This window comes from Mesocricetus auratus, unplaced genomic scaffold (assembly GCF_017639785.1).
Source record: "Mesocricetus auratus isolate SY011 unplaced genomic scaffold, BCM_Maur_2.0 Super-Scaffold_100033, whole genome shotgun sequence".
NCBI lineage: Eukaryota > Metazoa > Chordata > Mammalia > Rodentia > Cricetidae > Mesocricetus > Mesocricetus auratus.
In genome coordinates, this window is record NW_024429213.1 from 8,073,678 (window position 1) to 8,099,926 (window position 26,249).

General features: G+C 38.5%; 1 protein-coding gene across 11 annotated transcripts in view; it reads left to right on the top strand.

Annotated features, from left to right (window-relative positions):
- Cask (calcium/calmodulin dependent serine protein kinase) overlaps positions 1-26,249 on the top strand; it is a 315,809-nt gene that overhangs the window by 265,193 nt on the left and 24,367 nt on the right. For 7 of the 11 annotated variants that reach the window (XM_040733749.1, XM_040733750.1, XM_040733751.1 and 4 more), the window contains 8 exons: positions 4,350-4,538; positions 8,685-8,763; positions 10,589-10,674; positions 13,351-13,419; positions 16,013-16,081; positions 17,452-17,487; positions 19,022-19,218; positions 23,251-23,366. In XM_040733749.1, coding sequence (XP_040589683.1) covers positions 4,350-4,538; positions 8,685-8,763; positions 10,589-10,674; positions 13,351-13,419; positions 16,013-16,081; positions 17,452-17,487; positions 19,022-19,218; positions 23,251-23,366 — 841 coding nt within the window. The remainder of the gene's footprint in view (positions 1-4,349; positions 4,539-8,684; positions 8,764-10,588; positions 10,675-13,350; positions 13,420-16,012; positions 16,082-17,451; positions 17,488-19,021; positions 19,219-23,250; positions 23,367-26,249) is intronic. The other 4 variants (XM_040733755.1, XM_040733756.1, XM_040733753.1 and 1 more) reach the window with 2 other exon arrangements.

Sequence of the window (26,249 nt, forward strand, 5' to 3'; positions counted from 1 at the left end):
AGTTTCCCCACAGTAGCTGTCATACATTCTCAGTAAAACCCTGAGCACAACAGTAACTGGCCCCGTTCGCAAGTGCTCACTTCACCACTCACTGCTCTGGGCAGTGTGTTCTCCACATTTTTAAACAAACCTATCTGATTCTTTAACCTGAGCTCACTTCATAGAATTATAGAGGATCATTTCAGACTAATAAATCTCTCAGATTTGAAGGAGACTACATAAATAAATTAGTATATTCCCAAATAAGACCATTTTAAAGGATAAGTTTTTTCCCAGAAAATCATTAGAGCCTATATAGACCAGTTCCTCACAGCTTACCTACCTTCCAAGCCTTGATCTATTTTGCAGAGAGAATGGTGTGTGTGTGTGTGAGTGAGTGTGTGTGTGTATGTGTCCCTATCAATAAACATTTTCAGAGATAATAATTCCCCAAATTCTTTGAATATCTAGCTTTGTGCTTAAAAGACATCTTTCTTCATTTATCAAATATCTAAGTCCCTACTGTGCTCCAGGTATTCTATGCTAGCCCCTAGGGATCTAGTTTTGAATAGGAAAAACATAGTTCCAGCCCTCATGGAATTTCCCATTTCAGTGAGGCTGCAGGATAGGGTGGGCAGGTGATTAGAAACAAACTGAACACATCAAATAACATGGTAATTTCATACAGTGATAATAACTATGAAGGAGAGATTGTAGTACAGTGATAATAATAAAGTGTGAGCTATATTATATCCTCGGGGGAAGCCCTTCGGAAGAGTTAGCTAAGTGAAGACTTGTTAAAGGAAGAGCTGCCCCCCTGAAAGTTCAAACAGGAGGAAAAAGCAGAAGGAAGTTGTGTAGGTTTAAGGAGTGCAACTAAATCCATTAAAGATGGGATTTAGTAAAAGGGCAGAATGTGGTATAGAAATGCTTACAAAGCTTAGCAGAGGTCAGACCATAGTAGAGTCCACAGTTTTCTCCTAGTTAAAGAGTGATTGCAAGCAAGAAAATATGATCCAATCCATGCTTTCAAGGTTTTTCCTGGGCATAGTAGCACATTCCTGTCATCACAGCACTTGATAGGTAGGAGAAATAACACAAGTCTGGGTCTAACCTGAGGTATATAGTGGGTATCAGGCCAGCCAGGGCTACAAAGCAAGACCCTGTCTCAAAGGAAGGGGGGAAAATTCTGAAGTTCCTATGTTGTGAACAGACTGCAGCAGAGAGACCAGTTAGAAGACATTGAAAGAAATCATAGAGGCTTACAGAAAGATGGGGATAGTGGCAGAATGAGGTTCTGTGTTGGAAGCAGTAGGAAACATGACTTGATCATAATTGGGATGTGTGACTATCCTCATTAGTACAAATTGTCCTGTGAGGTAAACACTTGTAAAATGGCCAACCTGGGTTCAAGCCAGATCTACTGGCTTCAAAGCCCAGGCTCTTAAAAAGCAGACTGTTTGTAATGCTAATGAATTTCCCCATAAGCTTATATTAAGCTTATTGATAATTCTTGAATAAACATACATATGGATAATGTCCCTTGTAAGAAATAAGATTCTAAAATATATATTAAATAAGCTTTTAAGTACTAAAGTTTTGTCATATGCATTTTTTTTTTTGGTTTTTACGAGACAGGGTTTCTCTGTATTGTTTTGGAGGCTGTCGGTCCAGCCTGGCCTCGAACTACAGAGATCCGCCTGCCTCTGCCTCCCAAGTGCTGGGATTAAAGGTGTGCGCCACCACCGCCCGACTTGTCATATACATATTTTAATAATGATTTTTAAAACCCTGGGTTTTTAAAAGTAATAACAGCTATGTAGAAATATTTTAATAAATGTAATATTTTTGTTTTATCAAAGTTCCAGTGTTGTTTTTAGAATATTTGATATTTTATACTTAATTTGCTCAGTTATCTCAACTTTGATTTCTAATCATTATAACCAGAGCTTTTAACTTTCAGTTACCAAGTACTTAAAGCAGACATTTTGAAAACATTTGCAGTAACTTAAAGGAGAGAAAATGAAGGGGCCAGTGAGATGGCCTGGCAGGTAAAGCCTGGTAACCTGAGTTCAATTCCTGGAACCCACATGATGGAAAGAGAATACAGACTCCTGCAAGCTGTCCTCCACACATGTGCCATAGCCAGCATATTCATGGGTGCTAACACATGTGCATACACAGAAAACATAATTTACGGGAGAAAAAATTAGGATAAATTTAAGCGCTGTATGGCAGCCCAAACCTGCTGTCCAGCACTCAGGATGGTGAGACAGGAGGGGTGAAATTCTAGTCTTGCTGTTTATATAGCAAGACTGTGTCTAGAAACAAACAAATAAACAAACTGCCAGCTACTTCAGCCTAGTACTAATTGCTCAGTCCTACCCTGTAAGACATCTAAAGGAAAATATTCACTTTGGTTTCCTTATTTTTATCTTATATATTCTTTTCTTTTTAAACCTTATTCTGAGCATTCTGTACATATTTCCCTTTTCTGTTTGCATGTGAAGTAGAGCTGAGGATTTAGTGTTATTTTGCCATTAACAGCAGCAAATTCTGGTTAATATCAAGTGTGACTTTAGTTGACAATAAAATTTAAACTTTTTAAAAGTTAAGGTTGATGCTGCTTTATGATTGAGGGCCTATTCTTCCTTATAAATAATACATTAAATGCAAGCCTATTTATAAAACTTGAAAGGATGAATGGAAATAATCTACAGGAAGTGACATAAACATTTTATCCAATTCATGGGACTTCAGGGCTGACCTTATCCCCATGAAAGCTTGCCTGTGTTTACGTGTCAAAGTATCATGAGTCATAAAAGACACCTCTGTACTTGATATGATGAACCTGATCTTAACAGATGAATTTCACTAGTTGGCCCCTTCCTGATTTTGCCTCTCTAAATCTTAGCTTCTTTGGTGGCTACCATTAAAGCACAGAAAGGATTTGCCTACGTGGTCCAACCTCCACACTTGGTAGCCACAGTTCCCGGGCCCTGAGGAGCTCTCCGTGAAGGCTGTGCGTTGTCAGTGCCTTTCAGTAACCTTCACCTAAACCTGTAGTTGAGAACAGCAGCCTGGGGTTGTGGCAGTATGGACCATTTCCATTAGAAATAGAATAAATGTATTACTCTGAGCACCTATTGCTGACAAGTCAGCACCATCTCCTTTCTGGTTTTAACATCGCTACCTTATTTTTGCCCTGTATGCATGACTTTAAAATAGCTAAGCATGGCTCTGGTGAGCCTTTTAGGAAGTGATTTCAGATAGTGAAATACTATTTAATTGCATTTTGCTATCCTAACATACCTCATTACCACACATATTACAGATGAAAATGAAACTAAATTTAGAGTTAGCATGCACACTAATATATAGTAGTATATCTGTATAAAGTTTCCAACAGACCAACAATAGTCAGTTGTAAATTCTCTTTGAGCTAAATTTCTCATGTTTATTAAAAAAGGGTTTATGATGGGACAAAGCAGGAAGATGTCTGTTTTAGAGAAACAAAAGAGATTTAGCATCAAAGTTCACCAAGATGGCATACAGATGTCAAGGAAATCAATTGTCTTTGTTAGTGAGTTTTGCAAAATGAATAAGTAATCATTGTGAACCTAGGGGTGTGGGTGTGCCTCAGTCGGTAGAGTGCTTCTCTAGAATTCACAAAGCCCTGGGTTACATCCCCAGCACTGAACCGAGGATGCTGATGCACCCCTGGGATTCTGGAACTTGGGAGGCAGAAACAGAAGCTCAAGGTCATCCTTTCCTACTTAGTGAATTCAAGGCTGACCCAGAATACATGAGACCCTATCTCCAAATAATAATAATAATAATAGTAATAATAATAATTATCAGATTTACCCAAGAGCTCCAAAAAACAAAAGTGAACAAAGCATGTCAAATGTTTGCATGTCAGACATGATGGCTCATCAAGTAAAGGCACTTTTCACCAGACCTAACAACTTGAGTTCGATCCCTATGACGCACATGGTAGAAATAGAAAACTCCCACGGGTTGTCCTCTCATCTCCTCACGAACACCATAGCACATGTGTGTACTCACACGCGTGTGCATACTCATATGCAAATTTGTAAAAAATCTTAAACTTTCAATTTTGAGTTCTATATGTGTTATATTTTAGAAAATTGGTGTCTTAAGTACATCTATACAGTTTAATTTGAATTCCTAAATCATGTTATAAATTACCTTCATCCTTTGGGCTATATAAAAATTTTATGGTAGACACCATGAATGTCACTACATAGTTGTCCATTCAGTTGTATGATATTATATATGTTTATGTAGCAGATTTCTGCTAGGATGGTACTACAGCTAATATGTTTCTACTTTCATAAAAATGCCAGGCCTTACTTCAGACTCACGACGTAGTGGCACATGAAGTTTACAGTGATGAAGCATTAAGGGTCACACCTCCCCCGACCTCTCCCTATTTAAATGGTGATTCTCCAGAAAGCGCCAACGGAGACATGGACATGGAAAATGTGACCAGAGTTCGGCTGGTACAGTTCCAAAAGAACACAGATGAACCAATGGTAAGTAGGAAAAGCTTGAGTTATATAATCAGCTAACTTCAACCTGTACAGACTGCTACACAAGGAGGGGGAGAAGGGTGGCCATGGATGGTCTATTAACAGTGACAGAATATAACTAAATATAACTCTACTGCAACCACTATGGCTGGTCGTCTATTCAGTTGTCTTCTTCATAGCTCTGAATGACTCTGAAGATTCTATCTACATGACCTCTTCTGCCTGGAGACCCTTTAGAAGGCATGCATTCCCTAAGGGTGATACACTTCCTTTATACCCTGTATTTTTCCAGTTTGTAACAGTGTGCTCACAGTTGTTTCCCTAGTTAGAAATGACAAATACCATACTTGAACTAGCTTACCCAAGAGGGGAAAGGCTTGCTTGTGTAAGCAATGAAAGACCAGGAATATATGCCACCCCCCAATTCCTCAAGCTTTGATAAGTGGAGTTTGTGACCTTGGGAACAGAAAGAACAAGAGCCAGTTCTTCTCTGCAGAGAAATTTGGGGGCAGACAGAATGAAAAACATTGACTATAATTTACTACTGTGCCTAAAAGGGTGTCCACAACATAGTAGGTTACAATTTATGTTAGTTGACTTAATATAAAAACCTAGTAGCTTTAAGCGTGGGATCTCTGGTATGCCATCATTTCCCTTATGAAACTCAGTTTGACGTATGCATTCATTTATGACATTTTCCAGAACACTACTCTAAGTAAGCATACATGCTGATTGAATGTACAAATTGGAAATGAAACCTGAGCATTACAATTGAATGTTAGGATCAAAATCATTTTTGAAAACTATACTTTTCACAGTACTTGCCTAATCCTTCTGAGAGCTTCAAAATAGGAACCATGCAAAAATATAAGTTGTGGCATGGTTCAAATTAAGCTAGAATATAAATTCTCAGCTAATTCCATGAAGTTTTCTGACAGAATTTTATTCTCCAAAGAGGAATAATTGAATGCCTACTAGTAACCACTTCAAATTCAAGACCACCTTCCTATAAAGTGACCTTGTTAAAAGGTACATAATTCTGGGCTCCACTCCTGTCCCCATGAATATAAATCTAAAGAGTGTGTTTAAGAGTCAGCATTATTAACAGCTCCCTGTGTGATTCTTAGGACCAACCAGGTCTACTGCAAAAATATGTTCATGAAAAGTTGTCTTTTAACAGGGAATATTTGAAAAACAAAATGTAAAAATGGCTTTAAATATAACTACAAAAGTTAGACTTCTGAGCTGGGCGGTGGTGGCGCTCGCCTTTAATCCCAGCACTCGGGAGGCAGAGGCAGGCGGATCTCTGTGAGTTCAAGACCAGCCTGGTCTACCGAGCGAGTTCCAGGACATGGTCCAAAAAACAATACAGAGAAACCCTGTCTCGAAAAACCAAAAAAAAAAGTTAGACTTCTGGCCCTCTCATCTGAAATGGATGAAATTATGACAAATATTAAATTACACATGAAAATTGTTTTTGAGATATTGGACATGAAGCAACAAAGGACAGAGATCTCTGAGAGAGAGGGAGGATGCAAAGGCAGTAGCACCTGTAATTGCCCATCTTACTTCCCAGTGCATGGGAATGGAGTTGTGAAGCAAAACGGGCAGAGTTCCTAGACTGAGGAGCAGAGCTAAGAACCCAGGGAGACCAAAGGTGTCTTTCAAAAATGGGTCAGATATAAGCATCTGTGGACACACCAAACCTAAAAGACTGTAACTTTTTTCCTTATCTCTTAAATGTCTTTCAAAGATACTTTGCATTAGGGTGTACAGCATGGAGAATGACTACAAGGGTAAAACAAAAGGTCAAGTAGAAAGAAATGGCTGTGTGCTATCAGAAAGTTCTCATAAATGCAGTAGTATAGTGTCACTCAAAGACAATTTGGCAGGGTAAATGCATATGCTATAATAAAGCCAAATGCAGCTGCTCAAGCAGCAACATGAAGGGTTGCGGATAATTTGGATTGGGGAAGACTGAAGAGACGACTCAGTGGGTAAGAGAGCTTGCTGAGTTGGGACCCAGCACTTATGTAAAAACTCATATGTGCTCATAACTGCAGCACTGGAGATGAAGGACAGAGAAGCATCATTAGGACTTGTCAGCAGACCCAAAACGTACCATAAGGTACAACAAAATGAGAATAAATCCACAAAAACACAGAAAAAAGAGATTAAAAGTGAACACAACAAGAAGATATATTTATATCAAACTATGTTAACAATCATACTAAATATTAGTAGTCTAAATTCCCCAATTAAAAAGCAGAGGTTGGCACATCTTTAATCCCAGTGCTCTAGAGGCAGAGTCAGGAAGATTGTGAATTCGAGGTTAGCAAGACTATCTCAAAAATAAGTAAAAAGTAAAAAGAAAATTTAAGAAAGAAAATATCTCATATACTTGAAAACTAAGTAACACAATTTGAATTAACCCGTAGATAAAAGAAGAAATCAGAAGATAAACAGCATTTTGCAATTAATGAAAATTAACTATACTGTATCAAATTTTGTGTGATGTAGCTGGAATAGTACTTAATAAGGAGAAATATGTAACACACTATATTTCTAAAATTTAATATATATTAAAGAACAAAAAATGTCTCATGTCAATAACCTTGTATCAGATCTCCACCTTTAAAAAAAGACAAATGAGAATAAATGAAAGACAAAATAAGTAGAAGACATAATAAAAATCAATAGAAACAAATGAGATGGTGATTTATCACAGTGGTAAAGTGTTGCCTTAGTATCTCTGAGGCCCTGAATTCAATCATCGGTACTGAAAAAAAAAAGTAGAAATCAGTGGAATAGAAAACAGAAACTCAACAGCATCAGTCAAGCAGGAGATCAGATTGGGCATGAAAAAAATGGCTATTGCATTAATGTTTCCTGAGGAGAGGTAAACAAACATCTGTTTACCCCATGCAGATAATTCTGCATGGACTTTTCCCAAAACAATGAAAAGGAAGTTTTTCCCAACTCATTCTATAAAGCCAGTGCTACCCTATAAAACCAGACAATAATGTCTAAACTTAATGTTAGCAAAGCAAATTGGCAAAATATGAAAACACTAGTATATTCTCATTTCAACAGTGTCTATACTAAAATATTAACCCAGAAAAAGTTATCCTGGTGTCTGTAGAAAGATGATGCACAAATACATGAAATGTCCCAAATCTTAAAAAAAAATGTCATAAATGGAGATTAAGCCCGAATTGCTGCTTTATTTATAACTGCCAAAACTGTAAGCAGTGCAGTGGAGAAATGGATGAGTGAGTTGTATCTGAACAATGCAATACTGTTCAACAAGGACAAAAAATAAGTTAAAAATAATTATAAGTTAAAGCAACCAAAATGAATGTGGTCCATTTCTGGATAATACAAACTTAGCTATAGTCAAGGAAGGCCCATCAGTAGGTGTTTGGGCATGAGTGGAGAGCATAGAGCAATGGGAGTAGATGACCAACAAATAAGAAAAATCTTTTGGAGATAACATAGTCAGCCAGACTTTGATGATCCCCCATGGAAGGACTCACCCTCCCTGGGGACTCCCTGAGATGGACGTTTGGTGGGGAGCATGGGAGGATGGGAGAGAGAGAGGGAACTGGGATTGATATGTAAAATAAGATTGTTTCTAACTTAAATTTTTAAAAAAATCTAGAAAGGAAAAAAGACACAGTCACCATCTGATTGTAATAAAGATTCACACATGTCCACACATGTTAAACTTAGCAAATTTTATAGTTTGAAGTAGTTTATGTGGGTTATAAAATAAAACTGTTATTTTTTGAAAGAAATATAAGGGATACCCTAATAGAAAGTATATACCCTTGGCAGGAGCAAAATCCTTTTTTGTTTTTAAATAGTTGGCAAGATAAAAAATAGAGTGATGTAAAAAATAATCATAATCAAAAGATTAAAAAGCACTATATAAAATGGATGCATGCTATTATAGCAATGAATACACCAACAAGTAGCATTTATATCATAAAACAATTTTGTGTGTAAAGTAATAGAGTATCTTCATTTTCTATGTATTGTCTAACAATTTTATAACTCTTCTCATTAAAATTACAGTAAAATCACAAATATAGTGTTTTCGCTTAATTGTACCCTTACCAACCTTTCCCCCCCTTTTTTTTTAAATAGGGAATCACTTTGAAAATGAATGAGCTGAATCATTGTATTGTTGCAAGAATCATGCATGGGGGTATGATTCACAGGCAAGGTGAGCTCCATCTGTAATTCTTTCTTTACCATCCTTAATTCTTCCTATACCAACTGCTAGAAGTGGGAGGGATCGTTTTGTTTTCTCTTTATGGTTTACATAAAAAAGCTCTTTGTCTTTGAGTTTCAGTCATTGTAGACCATGTTCCTAAGTTCCATCCCCACCACTGGAAACGAAGTAAAGTAAAATGAAAACTCAAAGTACAATTTTATCTGTATCCCACCAGTTTTGATACACGATTTTTTGTCAGTGTTCTTACATTCCTATTGTAATTTTTCATTGGCCCATTCATGATTTAGTATTTTTATCATATTTGAAGAGATTTTTTAGACATCTTTCTGTAATTTACTGCTAACTCGATTATGCTGTGGTCAGAGAGTGTGGTTTGTATGACACCATTTCTCAGAAGTTTGTTAAGACTTTCCTAATTGCATAGCACATTAATCATTTTTGTGAATCTGTATTTCTGAAGAACCTTTATTTTTTAACTGCTGCATACATAGTTCCCTATATAATGATTGGTTTGGTGTTGCTAATGTTTTTGTTTAAATCTTCTATGTTGATTGATTTTTGTATGCCTGCCCCACCAATATTTAAATACCATTTATAGTAGTAGAGTATTTCAGTGTCTACTTATAAATCTCTCTGGAGGAATTAGGTACATGGACCTCAAGCTCATTATGTAGCCAAGGATGACTTTAAACTTGTAATCCTCCTCACTCCACCCTCTGAGCACTGAGATTAAGGCTATGCACTACTGTGGCCAGTTTTGATCACTATTTTTGATAGAGTAGTTCATTAATATTTGTTGTGATGATTCTACTATCTTGCTTTCCTTGTTCATTTTTTGGAGATTTTTTGTTTGTTTGTTTGTTTGTTTCATTACTCCCTAATTACTAGCTTTTAATTTCAGTACCCTATTTCTGTGATATTAGTGGTTACCTTGAAATTTTAAACTTTCCATATATTCAAGTTAAACAATATCTTTATTGTGCTTATTTATTTATTTATTGTGTGTGTGTGTGTGCCCGCTCACAGGTGCACACATGCATGCACACATACATTCACACATATACATGCCGTAGTATGTATGTAGAGGTCACAGGACAATTTGTGGGAGTCAGTTCTCCTTCCACCATGTGGGTTCCAGGGATTGAACTCAGATTGTCAGAACTGGTGACAAGAGCCTGTTACTGCTGGCCCAGATTTTTTTTATTTATCTTATTCTTCCTGGATCTGTATGGTAACACTTTCATCAGTTCAAGAAAATGTTCAACTGCCCAAACATTGCCTCTTCATTCTCTCTGTGCTTTCTGAATTTCACTTAGATGTACATTAAACACTCCTATATTCATTCCATAGCTTTTTATTCTTGTTTCCTCTTTTCCTTGTGTCTTTATTTCTATGACCTATATTATATATAATCTTATATCTTCAAGTTCACTGAAATTCTCCTTAGCCATGTCTGAAATCTTGTTCAACTTATTCATTTATTAACTTATATCATCATTTATGTTTTTGTTTTAGAAGTACTAGTTATTTGTCTTATTTTCAGTTCTGTCTGCTCATACCTGATAGTCTCTTATTGGGTTGTCAACAAATTTCTATGGCCATCTATCAAAACTGTGCTTTCTGAAAGTAGATCTGTCTGTTTGGATGGTTTTACTACATAAAAGTTAAATAATTCTACAACCAAATGTGGTCCTGCCTCTGAAAATTAGCTTTAGATGTGTAACTTATTTTTATTACATTGATACATTTGCCTTTTCATTATTATAAAAATATTTACTCATTTCACTTTTATAATTGTGTATGATTTTTGTAGGTACTCTTCATGTTGGTGATGAAATTCGAGAAATCAATGGCATCAGTGTCGCTAATCAAACAGTGGAACAGCTACAAAAAATGCTTGTAAGTAAATGAGTTTTCCCTTTTCTATGATTAACTGTTAGCTCATTAGCTTAAATTCTGATTTCTATTGCATTTATTTATTACGTGTCTGTATGTGAGTGTGGTTGCACACATGCCTCTACTTATGTAGAGTTCAGAGGACAGCTTAAAGGAACTGGTTCTCTGCTTCCTCCTTATGAGCTCTGGGGTAGAACTGAGGTCATCAAGCTTTGTGGCAAGTGCTTTTACATGCTGAGCCATCTTGTTTTTAATTAGTGTGTTTTTAATTAAAATATAATTACAGCATTTCTCTCCTTCCCTTTCCTCCCTCCAACCCCTTCTGTAGACCATTCTCTCAATCCCTCTCACGAATGGACTCTTTTTCTCTGTTATTATATATGTGTAAATATTTACATATATAAATACAACTTGCTGAGTGCATTAAATGTTAACTGTATGTACATGCTTTCAGAGCTAACCACTTAGAATTGGATGACCAATTGGGAGACTCACCCCTACGAATGACTAATTCTCCCTCTCAACAGTCCTTAGTTCCCTGTAGTTCTTTGTCTAGGAGTGGAGTCCCATGTGTTGTTCTTAACTTCAGCACAGTTCCTGCACCTTAATCTTCTGCTATTTCAGCCAGCAATTGTGACTCCACAGTTACTAGCCTGTTCCTCTGGCAGAGGCCCAGCTGCTCAGGCTTCAGCCTGGTGAGAATTCTGTTCCCGCAGGCAAGGGCTCTGTTGCTGCCACTAAAGGTAGCTTTACCTAAATCTATAGTTATGTTTATAAATAAGACTCAAGATTCAAAGGCTGGAGTGAAAACCTGCTAGCTCAGAGAGGTTGAATAGCACCTTGATAACCTTCTCTCCTTGCTGGCATCTGCCAAACAAACAAAAAACTCTACACCACTCTAAATCCCTCCCTGCTCCTTCCAGTGCATATCTCTCTCTTCCAGGCGCCCTCTAGTTGCTAAACTCAGCCTCCTGACCCAAGGTTCATTTTACTTAATTAATTAGTGCAATGCAAACTCAGCGTGCACAGTGTGATTGAATATCCGCTAACACCCATGAAATTTTTCCCTTCCATGATAGCATGTCTATCAGTCTTCTCTGTTGCTGAGCCTTCTTGATAGCTCTATTAACTTACTTTGTAAAAGCATACATAATATAGGGGATGGAGAGATGCCTCAGTGGGTAAAAGCACTTGTGAGAGTACCTGAGTTTGGCTGTCACACCCAAGCAGGGCATGGTCTCATCTACCTATAGCCCCAGCATTGTATCTGGTGGAGACATGAGGGTGGCTGGGGCTTGCTAACCACCAGCCTGGATCCAGGTTCAGTGAGAGATCCTGTCTCAAAGAAATATGGTGGACAGTAATAGAGTAGACTGCTTAACATGCTCTGGCATGTGCGAGCATATGCACACAGGTGCTGGCACTCATACCCACATGTACGTACATTGAACGCAGTACAACAACCATATTCCTACTCATACCTTACACACACACTAAATAGATACTTAAAAACACACACTGTTCTTCAGTCATAATCAGAACGCTTCTTATACCATCATGTACATGAAGTTGAATTTGTAACATGTTCATTAAAAACTGACAACCAGCCGGGCGTTGGTGGCGAACACCTTTAATCCCAGCACTCAGGAGGCAGAGGCAGGAGGATCTCTGGGAGTTTGAGGCCAGCCTGGTCTACAGAGCGAGTTCCAGGACAGCCTCCAAAACAATACAGAGAAATCCTGTCTCGAGAAACAAACACACACACACACACAAAAAAAAAAAAAAAACCTGACAACTAGGAAAATGTTTTCATTGCAGTGAGTTTGGAACCATTTTATCTGCCTTTAGCAGTGTGGTCCTTTCACACTGCTCACCCGTCATCTGATTCTCACCAACCAGATATTTACAGCAAAACCTTCCCGATATGTACTGGTGCGAACTAGTTTCTCATGGACCTCAAAAGGCTCCAGACATAGCGGCATCAGAAACCTCTTTCCTGTTTAGCTGAGTCATGGCCAGCTGTAGTGTATCTCTCTACAACACAAGGGGGTGCAAAGTCATTGTAGGCCAGGCCATTATTGACTATACTTGAAAAAAAATCTCTACTGAAGTTAAGCCTTCAATAAAGAGCATTGGCACCCATTGGCATACCCCCACCTGTGTTGCTTGTTGTAGCAAACAGGGGGAAACGTTTGTTTCATGCCCTGGGTCCCTCCTGCTCAGGGCAGCAGCTTCCCATGTAATGAATACCGATTAGGCATGAAGTAAGCATGCAAGACTTGCTGTAATAAAAAAGAGTCCAAAGTTAATAAAGTATAAGAGCAATTGTACAGAGATAGCATCAGACAGTAGCATATTAGATAGGATTTTTATGTAATTACTTAGTCTCTTGTTTAGTTCATTTTCGTAAGGTATGTCATTTCAACTCTTGTATTTCATGTCTACAAAAAAATAACTGTCAGAGATCTATAAGAATATTCAATACTGTACAAGACTTCATTGGCCCTTTCCCAGAAACTTCTAACCTGAGTGGTCCCTGCCTTATAGTGAGGTTTTAGTTTAGGGCTGTGTGCTGTCAGGTGGTGCGTACTAATTGCACCCATGCGTTTTGAATGGTTATGCCTGCGTTGTGTTTGTATCATGTGTTTGCATGAGAGCTCTCCTCTTTTGCCTCCACAGAGGGAAATGCGGGGGAGTATTACCTTCAAGATTGTTCCAAGTTACCGCACTCAGTCTTCATCCTGTGAGGTAATAACTCTAACGAGCCCCGCCCCCATCTCCTCTGAGTTCTTAACTGACTGTCTGCTGATGGCTGAATGTTTTTGCTTTCTGGGAAATTGTTTCTGCCTGTGCTGTTAGATCACTGCACACCAATTTTACAACGAAGATAACGGAACAGAGGAGGTCCCACCCACCTCCTCCGCCCCAATTCCATGCAGATATCTTCAGCCTTTCCGCAGCCAAATCTAAGACAAATATAGGAAAGCTGCAATAACATGAAACTTGATAAAGAAAAAAAAATGAAATCCCTGAGTCAAAAAATACAGCAGTGTTTCCAGGAAGTCCACGCACTTCCCTTGCTAAGAAATTTCATAGGTAGTTCTTCTTTCCAAGAATCTGAGGAGTGATCAACTTCTGCTGAGATACTGATGTTTGAATGACTGGCAGGTCTCAAGATGAACATTAAGACCCTGATGAATTGGTAACTGACTTCACGGCAGGGATGCAGGGCTCTTGCAACCTTTTGCAAAAGTCTGCATATTTGACATATCAAATGACTCATAAACAAATACCTTTTGTAGAATAACAACCCCAAAGTTTCTTAAAGCAATTAGAGCTAGCAATTAGAACTCTTTCAACTTACATTTTTTTCAGTTTTATGTTGTTCATTATAGTCAAAAATCTATTCTTTCTATATTGAGAGGCACAAATTATCATAACAATATCATTCTTTGGTTATAGCACATTCAGCTCAGGTATTATTTATTGAAGCTTATTTTAAATTTTTCCTGTGGATCTTCCAAGCATGTTATTATGAAGTATAAGAGCTGGGGATATAGCTCAGTGGTAGAATGCCTAGCATGTATGAGGCCCTGGGTTCAATTCCCATCACTGCAAATAAATAGATATGAAGTGCACATTTTCTAAAGGTAATTTTTAAGGTCTGGTAGCAAAATTACTAGATTTTTGCTTAAGAAAATTTGAAATAGAAATTATACTTTTCAAGTCTATAATGATGCTACACATCTCATAAGAAAATAATTCATCTAAGCCTATTCAACATATGTATAAGAATCTGTGCTTTTTCAGGTTTTTAGTGAGTCAGTGACAATTAAAATGTCTATTTTGTTGGGTCTTGAGCTCCTCTTGGTGGCTTCCTATGGAATGTCAATTAATAATATATTTCAAAACTTTGCAGAACTTTTCCAGCTTCAAGATTCAGAGCATTAAATTTCGTTACTTAGAGTTCAGGGAAAGAGAGAATAGCATGCATACATCTTTATAGATAATTTAAATACTCTAAAACCATAGGTGCTCCTCACAACATTTCTCATGTGTTGATGAAATTGAATAAATAGATTGGATGGGAGGGTGCTAACCAGAAGATATTGTTAGTTATTAATACAAGTTTCTCTCTTTTTTTTTTCAAGGTGGTTGGGCTAGTTTAAGGGAGACACAAGTATTATACATATAAAATCTACACCTTTGAATATTAGAGGGAAAGTAATGACTCCCTTCTCTCTTTCTACTCACCTCCAACATTGGTTCTTGGTTGTTATTTTAAGCCACCTGGGCTTGACCTCTTCTACCTATGGCAGGGCATCTAAAATGAAGGCTCATACTTCCTCTGTATCCTAACCCTACTAACTTGAATCCCCAAGGGTGACAAATAGAGAGCAAACCACTCAATATTATATGAGAATGTTCCTCTAAAGAATCTCATTCAATTTCAGGCTAACAAATTCCAGAAGTTTTCTCTCAATATTCTAGAAAAATATATCTTTTGAGTCAAAGTTTATAAAGAACTCTAAAAATTAGGTTTTTAAAGCCCTATTTTCTTCTTCTCTTGGTGCTTTTCATTAAAGTTGATTTGATCACTGAGGAATAGAACCTGCAAAGAATTCTGAGTAGGTTGAACAGCAGAGAGATCTAAAGAGTGTGGTGGCTCTAGGAAGAGTGCTGTGGCTCCTAGGAATTTGGCCAGAAGTAGAACATTGTTGCTTGGAGTTACTATTTTACTCAGTCTGCTAAAATAATACAAAGGAAGAGAGCTATTCTCTGATGCAGCTTTCTCTTTTACCCCCATTAGTAATATTTATTCTAGAAAAGTCTAAATTGATTACATGTGAAGTCCTTCTCTTAGGCTCATTTACTCTCAATTTAGTTACTTGGTAGTTCTTGACAGTGGGTACCTAAAAACCGTTGCCTACTTCTCAATCCTATTCTTTAACCTATTCTTTAATATAAAACTAGGCAGTTGAGATCTTTAGCACAATAATATGATAATATTTATCATCATATCATCATGAGATATTTAGTAGGATTTTAATATCACTCTCCTGGGGTCCAACTAAAAAAGTAAAGATTGTACAATTTAGGATACAGGAGAAAAATAATCATTAGGGAATGGTAACACCATCCTCACTTATAATATGGGAATCTTCAAACAACAAAAAAGTTTTTTCATACTTCTGTGAAATCATGCAAGTAAGTCAGTAAGGCACCTTTTATAGCATTAACCTCAAAGGAAATGGTTGTGAGACTGTGGTTGTAACTGTTGATGTAAATACCTGTTTCTGTGCCGGTGTTCTGTGTTAATGAACCTTGTGTCTTATTTCAGAGAGATTCCCCCTCCACTTCCAGACAGTCCCCTGCTAATGGTCATAGCAGCACTAACAATTCTGTTTCGGTAAGAACTCTAGCTCCACACAGCCAAGTGTGACGATTATGTTGGTGCTTACCTGCCATGAGTGTTTAGTTACATGTGTTCAGTGGAAAGATTGTCTTCTGCAGGCATACAAGGCTACTGCAGCAGCAGTGCAGTGTACTCCTGGAAAAACCTTCCTCAACATTTCCTTCTCCTTAAAAATCAGTTACACTTGAAGAAACATAGTTCAAGACTTCTATAGTTACTCTAAAATACCTCTCCGCCTCCCCACCAGTATGTATGACTGCTCAAAGGAATAAATAGAATTGTATTTCAATTTCTTTAAGAATTTTTTAATTAAAAATGATGAAGAAATACAAGGGATTTTGCAGAATAAGCATTTGGGTGTTCTTGGGTTTTATAGTTTTCCATTCTGAGGGATATCAGCAACATGTTGTAGTTTCCGCTATCTAAGTTTACGAATTGGTGTGCCCTCTTGTTATTGTGGTTCGTGCACATATTTTTGTGAATTATAAGCCTTGCCTGGATATGAAAAGCAAAAGGAACTGGCTTCAAACTGCACTTAAGCCACGCTGGATCACATCTTTAACACAAAGTACATATTAGATTTGAACTTGAAAGTTGCCATTTTTTCAGAACTTTCCGTTCTGGATTATAGAAAGAATTGCTTAATCAAACAGAAGCATTTACATGTGCAGGTTTGCCATTTTTCGAGATAGCAAGTCTCTTAAGTTGCTGCTGCTGCTGCTTGTCAGCCAGCTGCAATTACGAGAGCTCTAGTAATGCATCAGTGTTGCCTTCTGTCCTGACTTCTAATTTGCCCTTTAAGAATATATCGACTTTTTATCAAATAAAGTCATAAATCATTCAAAGATCATCTCAAATGGAATGATATTCCAAGTATCTAAGTAAGAAAAATTGTGCAAGAAAATTGTTCCTAGGCTCCCAAAGAATTCCTTTTTAACAATAACATGTGATGCTTTTAAGATGGTAAAAAGCCATAGACCCATTAAATTTTTCAAAATCTAAACGGTTGCAGTGATGAAGTTGAAACAGACAACCGTTCTTTTTGTGCTCAGGGGTTTTATAATAGGCTGTTTGAACCGCAGTGGCTTTTGTGTTGAAGATGCTGAGTTGTTTCTTAAGAACACATTTTCTCTCTGCTTCAACTTACCTGCTTTCTTCAGCTTGCTGCTAAATGGCCTGGGTTTGATTTTTTTATATATATATATATAACTCAACACTTCTGAGAAATGTAATAATGTATATGGTCTCTTTACAACTTAAATCTAGTTCATTTTTAACCATATTGTAACAGAAACACACAAATTACTTTGTACTCTTGACAAGTAAATGAAAATTTTTTCTCCTGGGTTGGCTTTATTCTACAGGACTTGCCGTCAACCACCCAACCAAAAGGACGACAGGTGAATAGATACCCTCTATAGAAACTTCTCTAAACCGAGCTAATAGTCAATCCTTTATTAACCCTTTCCATCCCATAATGTCTGCATTTTGGACCATAACATTTGAGCATTGAAAGCTTGTACCATTTCATTTTAACACATTATACATGACTAATTCTCTATAAAGATTTTTTTCTTCACACCTCTGTAGCTGTGATGGTTATTGTAATTTCAACCTGATCATTTTTTTTGCTCACAGTTAAGGAGGATGGCCTTAGAGAGTCTTACCTGCCTCTAGTGCATAAAGAATTCATAGAATTCTAAATTTAAAGTCATGCCTTATTGAACATTTTAAGGGATTTTTCTGATCTTGAAGCTAAATTAAAATTAAGTCTGTATTTGCCTGTGTATGTCTAAAAGCTATGCGTAATGAAAAGCAGCATCAGTACCCTGGCCTGATATGCCTATGCTAGTTTAGAAATGCTAAGTGCTGTGCAGCATCAGCAGGTACCTTTCAAACAGCCAGCACTTTTACAGTGTGGATTTTAGGTACAAATGCAAAGAACTGTTCATTTTAAGGGGTAGAGTGTTAAAATAGAGATATAACACAATAGTTCCAAAGCTTTCAGGTTGGTTTTACAGTGACTTAAATGTAACTATTCAAACTTAATATCAAGAGATAGAATCGTGGGTTTTTTTTCTTGAAATGTAATGCTAAAAATAAAATCTGATTTTAAGTTAGGAATTGTATAAATTAGTATTTGGTAGACTATGCCCACAGTTTAGCCTCAGAACTGAATAACTCAGGCAACCTTGGATATAGTACCTTATTTTAAAGTACTCAGAATTCCAGTCATTCATAAAATGCTGTTGTGTTATAACCCTGTCTGCTATTATGTCTCCTAAATTCACACACCGTAAAGCTCAAGTCCTTAAATCATGCATGCTTTGATTCTGTGTACTGATTTCAAGTGTACATTGGCAAAACAAGGGTTCTGATTCATCTTTATTTTCCCACAAGAGTAAAGCACAAATACAAAGCCAAAATTCCTGTAAAGAAATAAAGCTGTATTTTGAACTTTTTAATATTGTTTGAGGCATATAGCTTTGTCTGCAGTGTATAGACACACTTCCAGTTGTCATGACAGCATCCAACAGCAAGATACCAACCCAGAGAGTTTTTGCTACTTTAAGAAAAAAGCCCACTCTGAGGGCCAGTCTCCATGCCTTAAAGGCTGCCTCATGGTCGTGACAACATATCCATATCATCACCATAGTCGTAGCAAGTTTTGAAATTGGTGAGCATACTGCTCTATAACTATATACCTATCCTATTACTAAAAGCAGCGTTTATTCAACAAATATTTTAAGTGTTCCTTTTAAATATAAATCGCAAAGTTGAAGCTGTAATCATTAGATGTGGCACCCTGTTTCTTGTATCCTATTTCCATACATCGTTTCACCCTCTAATGTCCTATTTGTGTTGTAAATGTGGGTGTGTGGTTGTTTTCTTTCACATCACTGGCCTCCTTCCTTACAAACTCCTATTTTATAGATCTATGTAAGAGCACAATTTGAATATGATCCAGCCAAGGATGACCTCATCCCCTGCAAAGAAGCTGGCATCCGATTCCGAGTTGGTGACATCATTCAGATTATTAGTAAGGATGACCACAACTGGTGGCAGGGTAAACTGGAAAACTCCAAAAATGGAACTGCAGGTCTCATTCCTTCTCCTGAACTTCAGGAATGGTATGTTTTTGTTGTTCCATGATGCGACAATTCCCTCCCTTCCAGTTCTCAATTTCATGCTTTGTATTATAAAACCTGCTTGATAAATCCTTTGCTTTGCTAACTGTATAAAATTCAACTGCCTGCAATCAAAGATCAAATCCAAAACTGAATTGTTCAAGAATTCTCAATGCCCAGCTGCTAGTCGGATACTGTTTCCGGTTAGATGTGCGCATGGGTAAGGAAAGCAGGCTCAGACACAAGCTGAGTGACTAGCCTCAGATCAGTTAGGCAGAGCCCTCAACTCCTACAAACTGTTCTAATCTTTTTAGAATGGCATTTTCTGCCAAGTATGGTTTCCTCTTGTCCCTCTGTATTATTTTGTAACCATCCTACAACACCAGCAAAAAAAAATCTTCAAGTGCCATGACTCAGTGTCACTCAGGGCATTTAAAGATATGACCTGTTCCACTGTTGGGAGAAAGGACAATCAGAAGCTTAAGAATGGTCTTTCTATCTCAGAAGTAGATGCTTGCCCGGCATGCCCTGGGTTCCATTCACAGAACAAGAGACAGAGAGGGGGAAAGATGACCTATTCTGTTAGAAAGCTGAACTTGTGAAACAGGCTGAAGTCAGACAGGCATTTTAGACATTGTTTTTAACTGAGAGAAGAGAGGGTGTGTATTATCTATTAAATGTCCATAATCTTACCCTCAAGTATTTGGTACCAGAAATCTAGTACCAAAAAGGTAATTTAATGCCTGGGTTTATTTTTTGTATAACTGTTTTAATTTTTAAAAGTGTCATGCCATGCAACAGAGCTTGGTGAAGGGATTTTTTTTTAATTTGGAGGAAAGTGAATGGGAAAATGGGGGGAAGAGAGAAGAGAGATGGCCTCTGGGTACAGGTGCAGCAGGGGAGGGAGGGAGGGAGGGACAAGGACAAGGAGAGACAGAGAAGGGGAGAGAGAGAGAGAGAGAGAGAGAGAGAGAGAGAGAGAGAGAGAGAGAGAGAGAGAGAGAGAGGAGGAGGAGGTGTACAGGGCCCTTTTAAAAGGGAATGTAGTGAATGTACCTGCAGTTGAGGATGTCACCTGTCAGAACCCCAAGGGCAGGCCAATACAGATGCCTGAATACTAACAGTAACAAAACATAGACTGCCAAAAGCTGGAATTCTGCCACCCCCTTATCCTGTACCCCCCAAAAATACTTGAACTTAGTTAAAAATAATCAAAAATATCAAGCCCATAAATACCTCTGCTCTTTCACCAGTCCTTCTCACTAGAGTTTGCTTGGTTAATCTCTTTGGCCTGATTGCCTCTTTCAACTACCTCATGTTTCCCAAAACTATTCTTGAGTTTAGAAAGTTGGAGTGGATGAGGACTTCAGGTGCCATCATGTTCCACATGGAGAAGCAGCAGCCAGCCATCTGGCATTGTCTGTAAGTCTGCTCTTCTGCAGACAGTTTAGTATAAACAGAAGGAAAGCAATTTCTAAGTCTTCTGCTGCTGCTGGAAATAATCCATTCCATAAAATGTTTCTAGAGAGCTGTCATATATTATGAGCATTCGTTCAGAATACTCATGTGTGGGCTGGCGATATAGTAGCTGGAGTGACGAAGCCCTGGGTTTGATTCCCAGCACAGAATAAACCAGGTGTGGTGGTGCAGGCGTGTAATCAGCACTTGGGAGTCTTAGATGGGATGGTCGGAAGCTCAAGGTCATCTTTAGCTTTGTAGAGAGTTTGAGGCCATCCTGGAATATAGGAGACTGTATTGGAAACAAATTTTAGGGAAGAAAAACAGTAAGTAGGCTTCCTCCTACTTAGTTAGTGCAGCTATGTAAATTATGAGCTTTTAGTCCTCTGCAGCAATCTGGAGAAGCCACAGTGGAAAAAGATGGTTCACTTCTCGGCAATGCTGAAGTCTAGGCTCTCCAGATCAGTCTTCTTGCTGCACAGGGAAAAAATGCTGCAAAAAAAAATGAAGGGGTGTTTTGTTTTATTTTGTTTTAATAAGCTTGAAAGCACTGAATAGCTCAAAGGGTACTTGGAAACTCAGCAACTAGTTGTTCTGTGAGAACCTTTCATCAGAGCCATAAGCAAAATCTTAGGAGTACCAAATAACCCATCTTACCAAGAAAGCATTTGCTATTATGCCAGAGAACCAAGAGTAAGACATAGGCTTAACGAAGATAGAGAATCTGTCAGGCACCCTTCCTTACATTGGGAAAAATAATTCAGTCAATCAGGTTGTGATACCTATCTGAATCCCCATATAGTGTGAACTAAAGAGGAAAATTTCCAGGAGTTCAAGGTTAACCTAATTTACATATGTAAGGTCCAGGCCAGCCTGGGCTACAAAGACCTTCTTTCATAATGGAAAAAAAAAATAGACTCTCCTGAAACTACAGGATTGATAACTGGTTTCTAATTTATTGAAACAAGGCTGGAGATGTAGCTCAATGGTAAAATGCTTGCCTAGCAAGGCTGGAGATGTAGCTCAATGGTAGAATGCTTGCCTAGCGTGTGTGAGGCCTTAGGAGGAGTTTTGAACCGGGAGTGGTGGCTCATGCCTGTGATCTCAGAATTTGGAAAGGTGGAGACAAAAGGATCAGTTCAAAACCAACCTTGTTTTCATAGTGACTTTGAGGCCAGTCTGGGCTACATGAAGCCTTGTTTCTAAGAATAAGAGAAAATGTCAGGCATGGTAATGCAAATTTGCAATTTTAGCACTGGGAGGTGCAGGCAAGAGCATCTAGAGTATAAAGTTATTCTTGGCTTACATAAAGACTCTGAGGCCACACTGAGATATATGAGAACCTGTCTCAAACAAAATAAAATTTATTAAGGTATTAAAGAAGACACAGACAAACATTTCATTCATGGACTAGGAGACTCAGTATTGTAAAGATGTCTATCCCTCCTACATTAATTGTACCAATGCCATTTCAGTCCAAATTCCAAGTTTGGAAATTAACAAACTAACTTTAAAGTTTACTTGGAGAGGTTAGAGAGATGACTTCATGAGTAATCCCAGAGTTCAGATCTCAGGACCCACATAGCAAATCAGGTGTATGCCTGCTCCTAAGAAAATGAAGACAGGAGGATCACTGAGACTTGTTGATTTCTAGCCTAGCTGAGAAAACATGAGCACCAGGTTCAGGGAGAGATCCTGCCTCGAAGGAATAGGTGGAGAGTGATAAGGAGGACACCCAGCACCCAACTCATACATGTATACATGCATGCATAAATTATCTTTAAAGTTCATCTGGAAATGCACAAATTCAGGGATAGCCAGGGTATCTTGAACAAGGAACAAGGTCTTACTCAACCAAATGCCAAAACCCACAAAGGTATAGTATTTCAGAGATGCTCAGATAGACCAACTAAAGAGACAAAATCCTAAAGCACTCCCATACCAAAACAGGCACTTGCTATGTAACTAATAGCATTACACAGCAGTGAGGAATGGTCTTCCTGTTTTCATTATATCCTGCTAGGACAGTTGGGTAGCCATAAAGGAGACCAAAGAGACTGGACTCTTACTTCATATGACAAGCAAAAATCATTCTAATATAATAAAATATGAAAGACAAAACTATAAATTTTAAGAATGTCTATGCAATGTGTGATTCAGTGTGTCAAAATGATTACCTGGGCTAATACGTGGAAAATTCCCAGAAACGTGCCTAACACTAAGTACTCAGCACTCAAAATAGGCTAGTGAGTGACAAATCATGATGCAAACAGACTCATCATCCCATGCTCATCATCCTGAATCTCATAACCACATGTTGAAACTCCTGACTCTTATTATCAGTTAATGTGGGCTCAAGGAACACAATGCAATTTTAACATATGCTTGGAGTTTTAAGCCATTTCTAGGAAGCTGTCGTGAAAGCCAAAGAACAGCCTTTATGTCAGTGATTTCAAGGACCGAGGAGGGAGGATATTCTTGCTGTTTTGTGTAGCTTTCAAATGACTGTTTCTCTTTTCTCAGCATAAAACTATGCATTAACTTTGTTGGATTCTTCTTTCTTTCTTTGTGTACTAGGCGAGTAGCTTGCATTGCCATGGAGAAGACCAAACAAGAGCAGCAGGCCAGCTGTACTTGGTTTGGCAAGAAAAAGAAGCAGTACAAAGACAAATATTTGGCAAAGCACAATGCAGGTAGGAAAAGCATGTCTGCTTCTGAGGCCAGGTCAAATATTTCCAAGACCTAAACAAAAACAGCATTTACATTTGGTCTTCAGAGTTCTCTTCCAGAACCTTGTATCCTATGAGACCTTGACCAACCTGCAGATGCCTTAAGAACCCCTGCCTCCTACCAGTTATTTTGCAGAGCTCTACTTTATAGGACAAAGGTTGCAGGCAGGGTTTAAATGAGTTCACCAGACCCAAGATAAATGATCAATAGGTATTTATTATGGAAGCACTTACACAGATAAGAGTAAATAACTGCCGAGGCCTTCCTGCTCCAGAAGATGAAGTCTGTGCTCTCCCGATGCTCTCTGCAACCCAAGAGAGTGTGGGCCCGCAGCTCCTCTACCTTAAAAGGGTCACGTCTGCACCTGAAACCACGCCCAAAGAATGTGGTCACTGCTATAATTTCACTGGCAAGGCAAGATGGCCACTACAAAAGGTGCTGTTTGGAGGTAGTATCCTCTATGATGAAAGGAACATTGAGAACCAAGTGTTTGGGAGCGTGTTGAGTCCCTGGGGTTCTCTCCTCTCTGGCTGAGATTGAACTTGAGAGAATGACCCTCCCTCCTAGCTCCTCTTGGCCCTTGGATATGGACCCATGACAGTATTAAAGACAAAGTTGCTTAGAAGGGCCATGCTACAGAGGGTTCTGTAGCTAGTCTGAAAGGGCACGGGTGATGTGCATACTAACTCGAGATAGCTTCTGTGATTATGTGACTTCCCTTATTTTTCTTTGAAGTTCTTAAAAAACACAAGGACATTATCTAGGCCCTCATTACCTCACCTTACCTGTGTCTGTATGGCAACTGGGTTTCAAATGAATCACAGGGTTCACTGTTGTGTTAAAAACCAAAATGCATACCAAGAAAGTGTGATCTGGTATTGCACTTGAATTCCCAACAGACTCGCAGGATGTCATCTAAGCTGAAAGGAAATATGTGGTAGTATATTTAATTTCAATGACTTCTCAGTGTGGCTCCTTTTATAAGTATTTTTCCTGAGAAATTAAATGTTGGCGATAGAATAGTTCCCAAGGTTTCAGAAATAACTCCCGAATATCAAACATGTGGCCAAAAACGTCACACAACTCCATTCATTCATAGGCAATTCAGTATGCTTCTGAGAAATCTGGAATGTGACTTTCTTTGTGCAGTGTGCATCAACATCCACTAGGAAGAGGCATTTATGACTTCTGAATTGAATGTGAATGTCCGTATGGGTTCAGTTGAAATGGCTCGATTTAATAGGGGCTCTTTCCCTTTGCACCGGTTACTCTGTGCACTCTTATTCCCAATTAAAACTTTGTTTCTCATGTGCTACCACAGTGCAGTAACGTCACAATGGCTTCTGTGTTGGCTGCATACAGGGCAGAAATATCTAAAGCAGAGTATCTAGACAGACTCTAGCAACCACTATGTTCAAGTAGTGCTGTTTGAGAAACTGCACAGCAGCAGCAGAAGGTAGCTTTTCCTGAGACGTCTTCTCTCTGCTTCCACTAGTCTAGCACTATCAAGCCAACTCACAAGGAGATTACTTAAAGACAGAAAAAGTAATCAGCTACTGGGGTTGTAGCTCAGTAGTAAAGTGCTTGCCTAGCATGTGAAAGACCCTGGGTTCCATCCTCAGCATCAAAATGAAAGAGGACATTCATTATCTAGTTCAACTTGTAATTTGTATAGTGTTAAATGATACATAAACACTAATGACACTCAAATTTATTTAAACCTAGAAAAGCAAAGAAATAGCTGGGTAAATCTGCTTAATATGTCATTAGCTTTATAATTTACTAATTGGAAGGCATGTGGACATCAGTATTCAATTTGCCAATGTTCTATGGTGATAATTAAGTGAATTGATCAGAAAATTCGACTTCTCCGACTGTTGACAAAGACCTAATCAAATCATCCGTTGAAGAATGTTGCCAGAGAATCAGCATCCATTCTGAAAGCTAGTGGTCCTCGTTTTCTGTGGTTCACATTTTCTGTTCCTGGAGCACTGGGGCATCACTCTGCTTCTTCCACCATGCCCATTTGGCTTCCCAGTAGGCAATGGCCACTATTCCTACAAATGTGACTGTCAGCCGAATAGGTGACCGGAGACAGGATCATTAGCCCACCCAGAGGAAGTGTGTGACTTGGTCACTTAGCCCATTGACGCCTTCAAACAAGGCAGCCAGGTTAGCCCATCAAGGTTGTCCTTAATTGTAAACCTCAGTGGAGCTAAGGTTCTTTCATCACTCAGCCTGGCAAACAGGTACCCTTGGGGTAAATCTGAGTAATCTTTCAGTGCTCCATGGCTCAGGCTGTAGCTCTCTGAAAAATGCTGCCTATCCAGGGTGAAAAGCATTTGTCCTTGATTTAGACAATGGGATACAACTGTTTTCTTCTCCATCCTTTGACATGTCATCTCCTATTCCCAAACCATGTGCCAAAGTTCTCATAAACCCAAACTGAGGAAAAATAGTAACCTTAGCTGCACAGGGAACAGAGGGCCACCATTCTTTTTGTTGCCCTTAGTATTTTCCTAACCATGATCTCTTCTAGGCATCCAAGCAGTCCTTGTCATGCTGGAGGGATTGATGGTTCTACCTGTCTGTGTTTATCTGCCTGACTTCAAAGAAAGTCTGAGCAGCTTGGAAGGAAGGTCCTTGCATAGCCACTTAAGTTTCTTTCTAAATCTTTGTGTTTCTGCTTATCTGGGAGTCTAGTCATAATATCGCTGTCAGGGTTCCTTCCCCCATAGTCATGAGTTCTCCTTAATCTCTCTCTTAGGAGAAGATGGCCAACTTTTATCCTGGTCTGTCTGTAATATACTTGCTTAACTAAGCCTAGCATTCCTTTCTCTTACCAT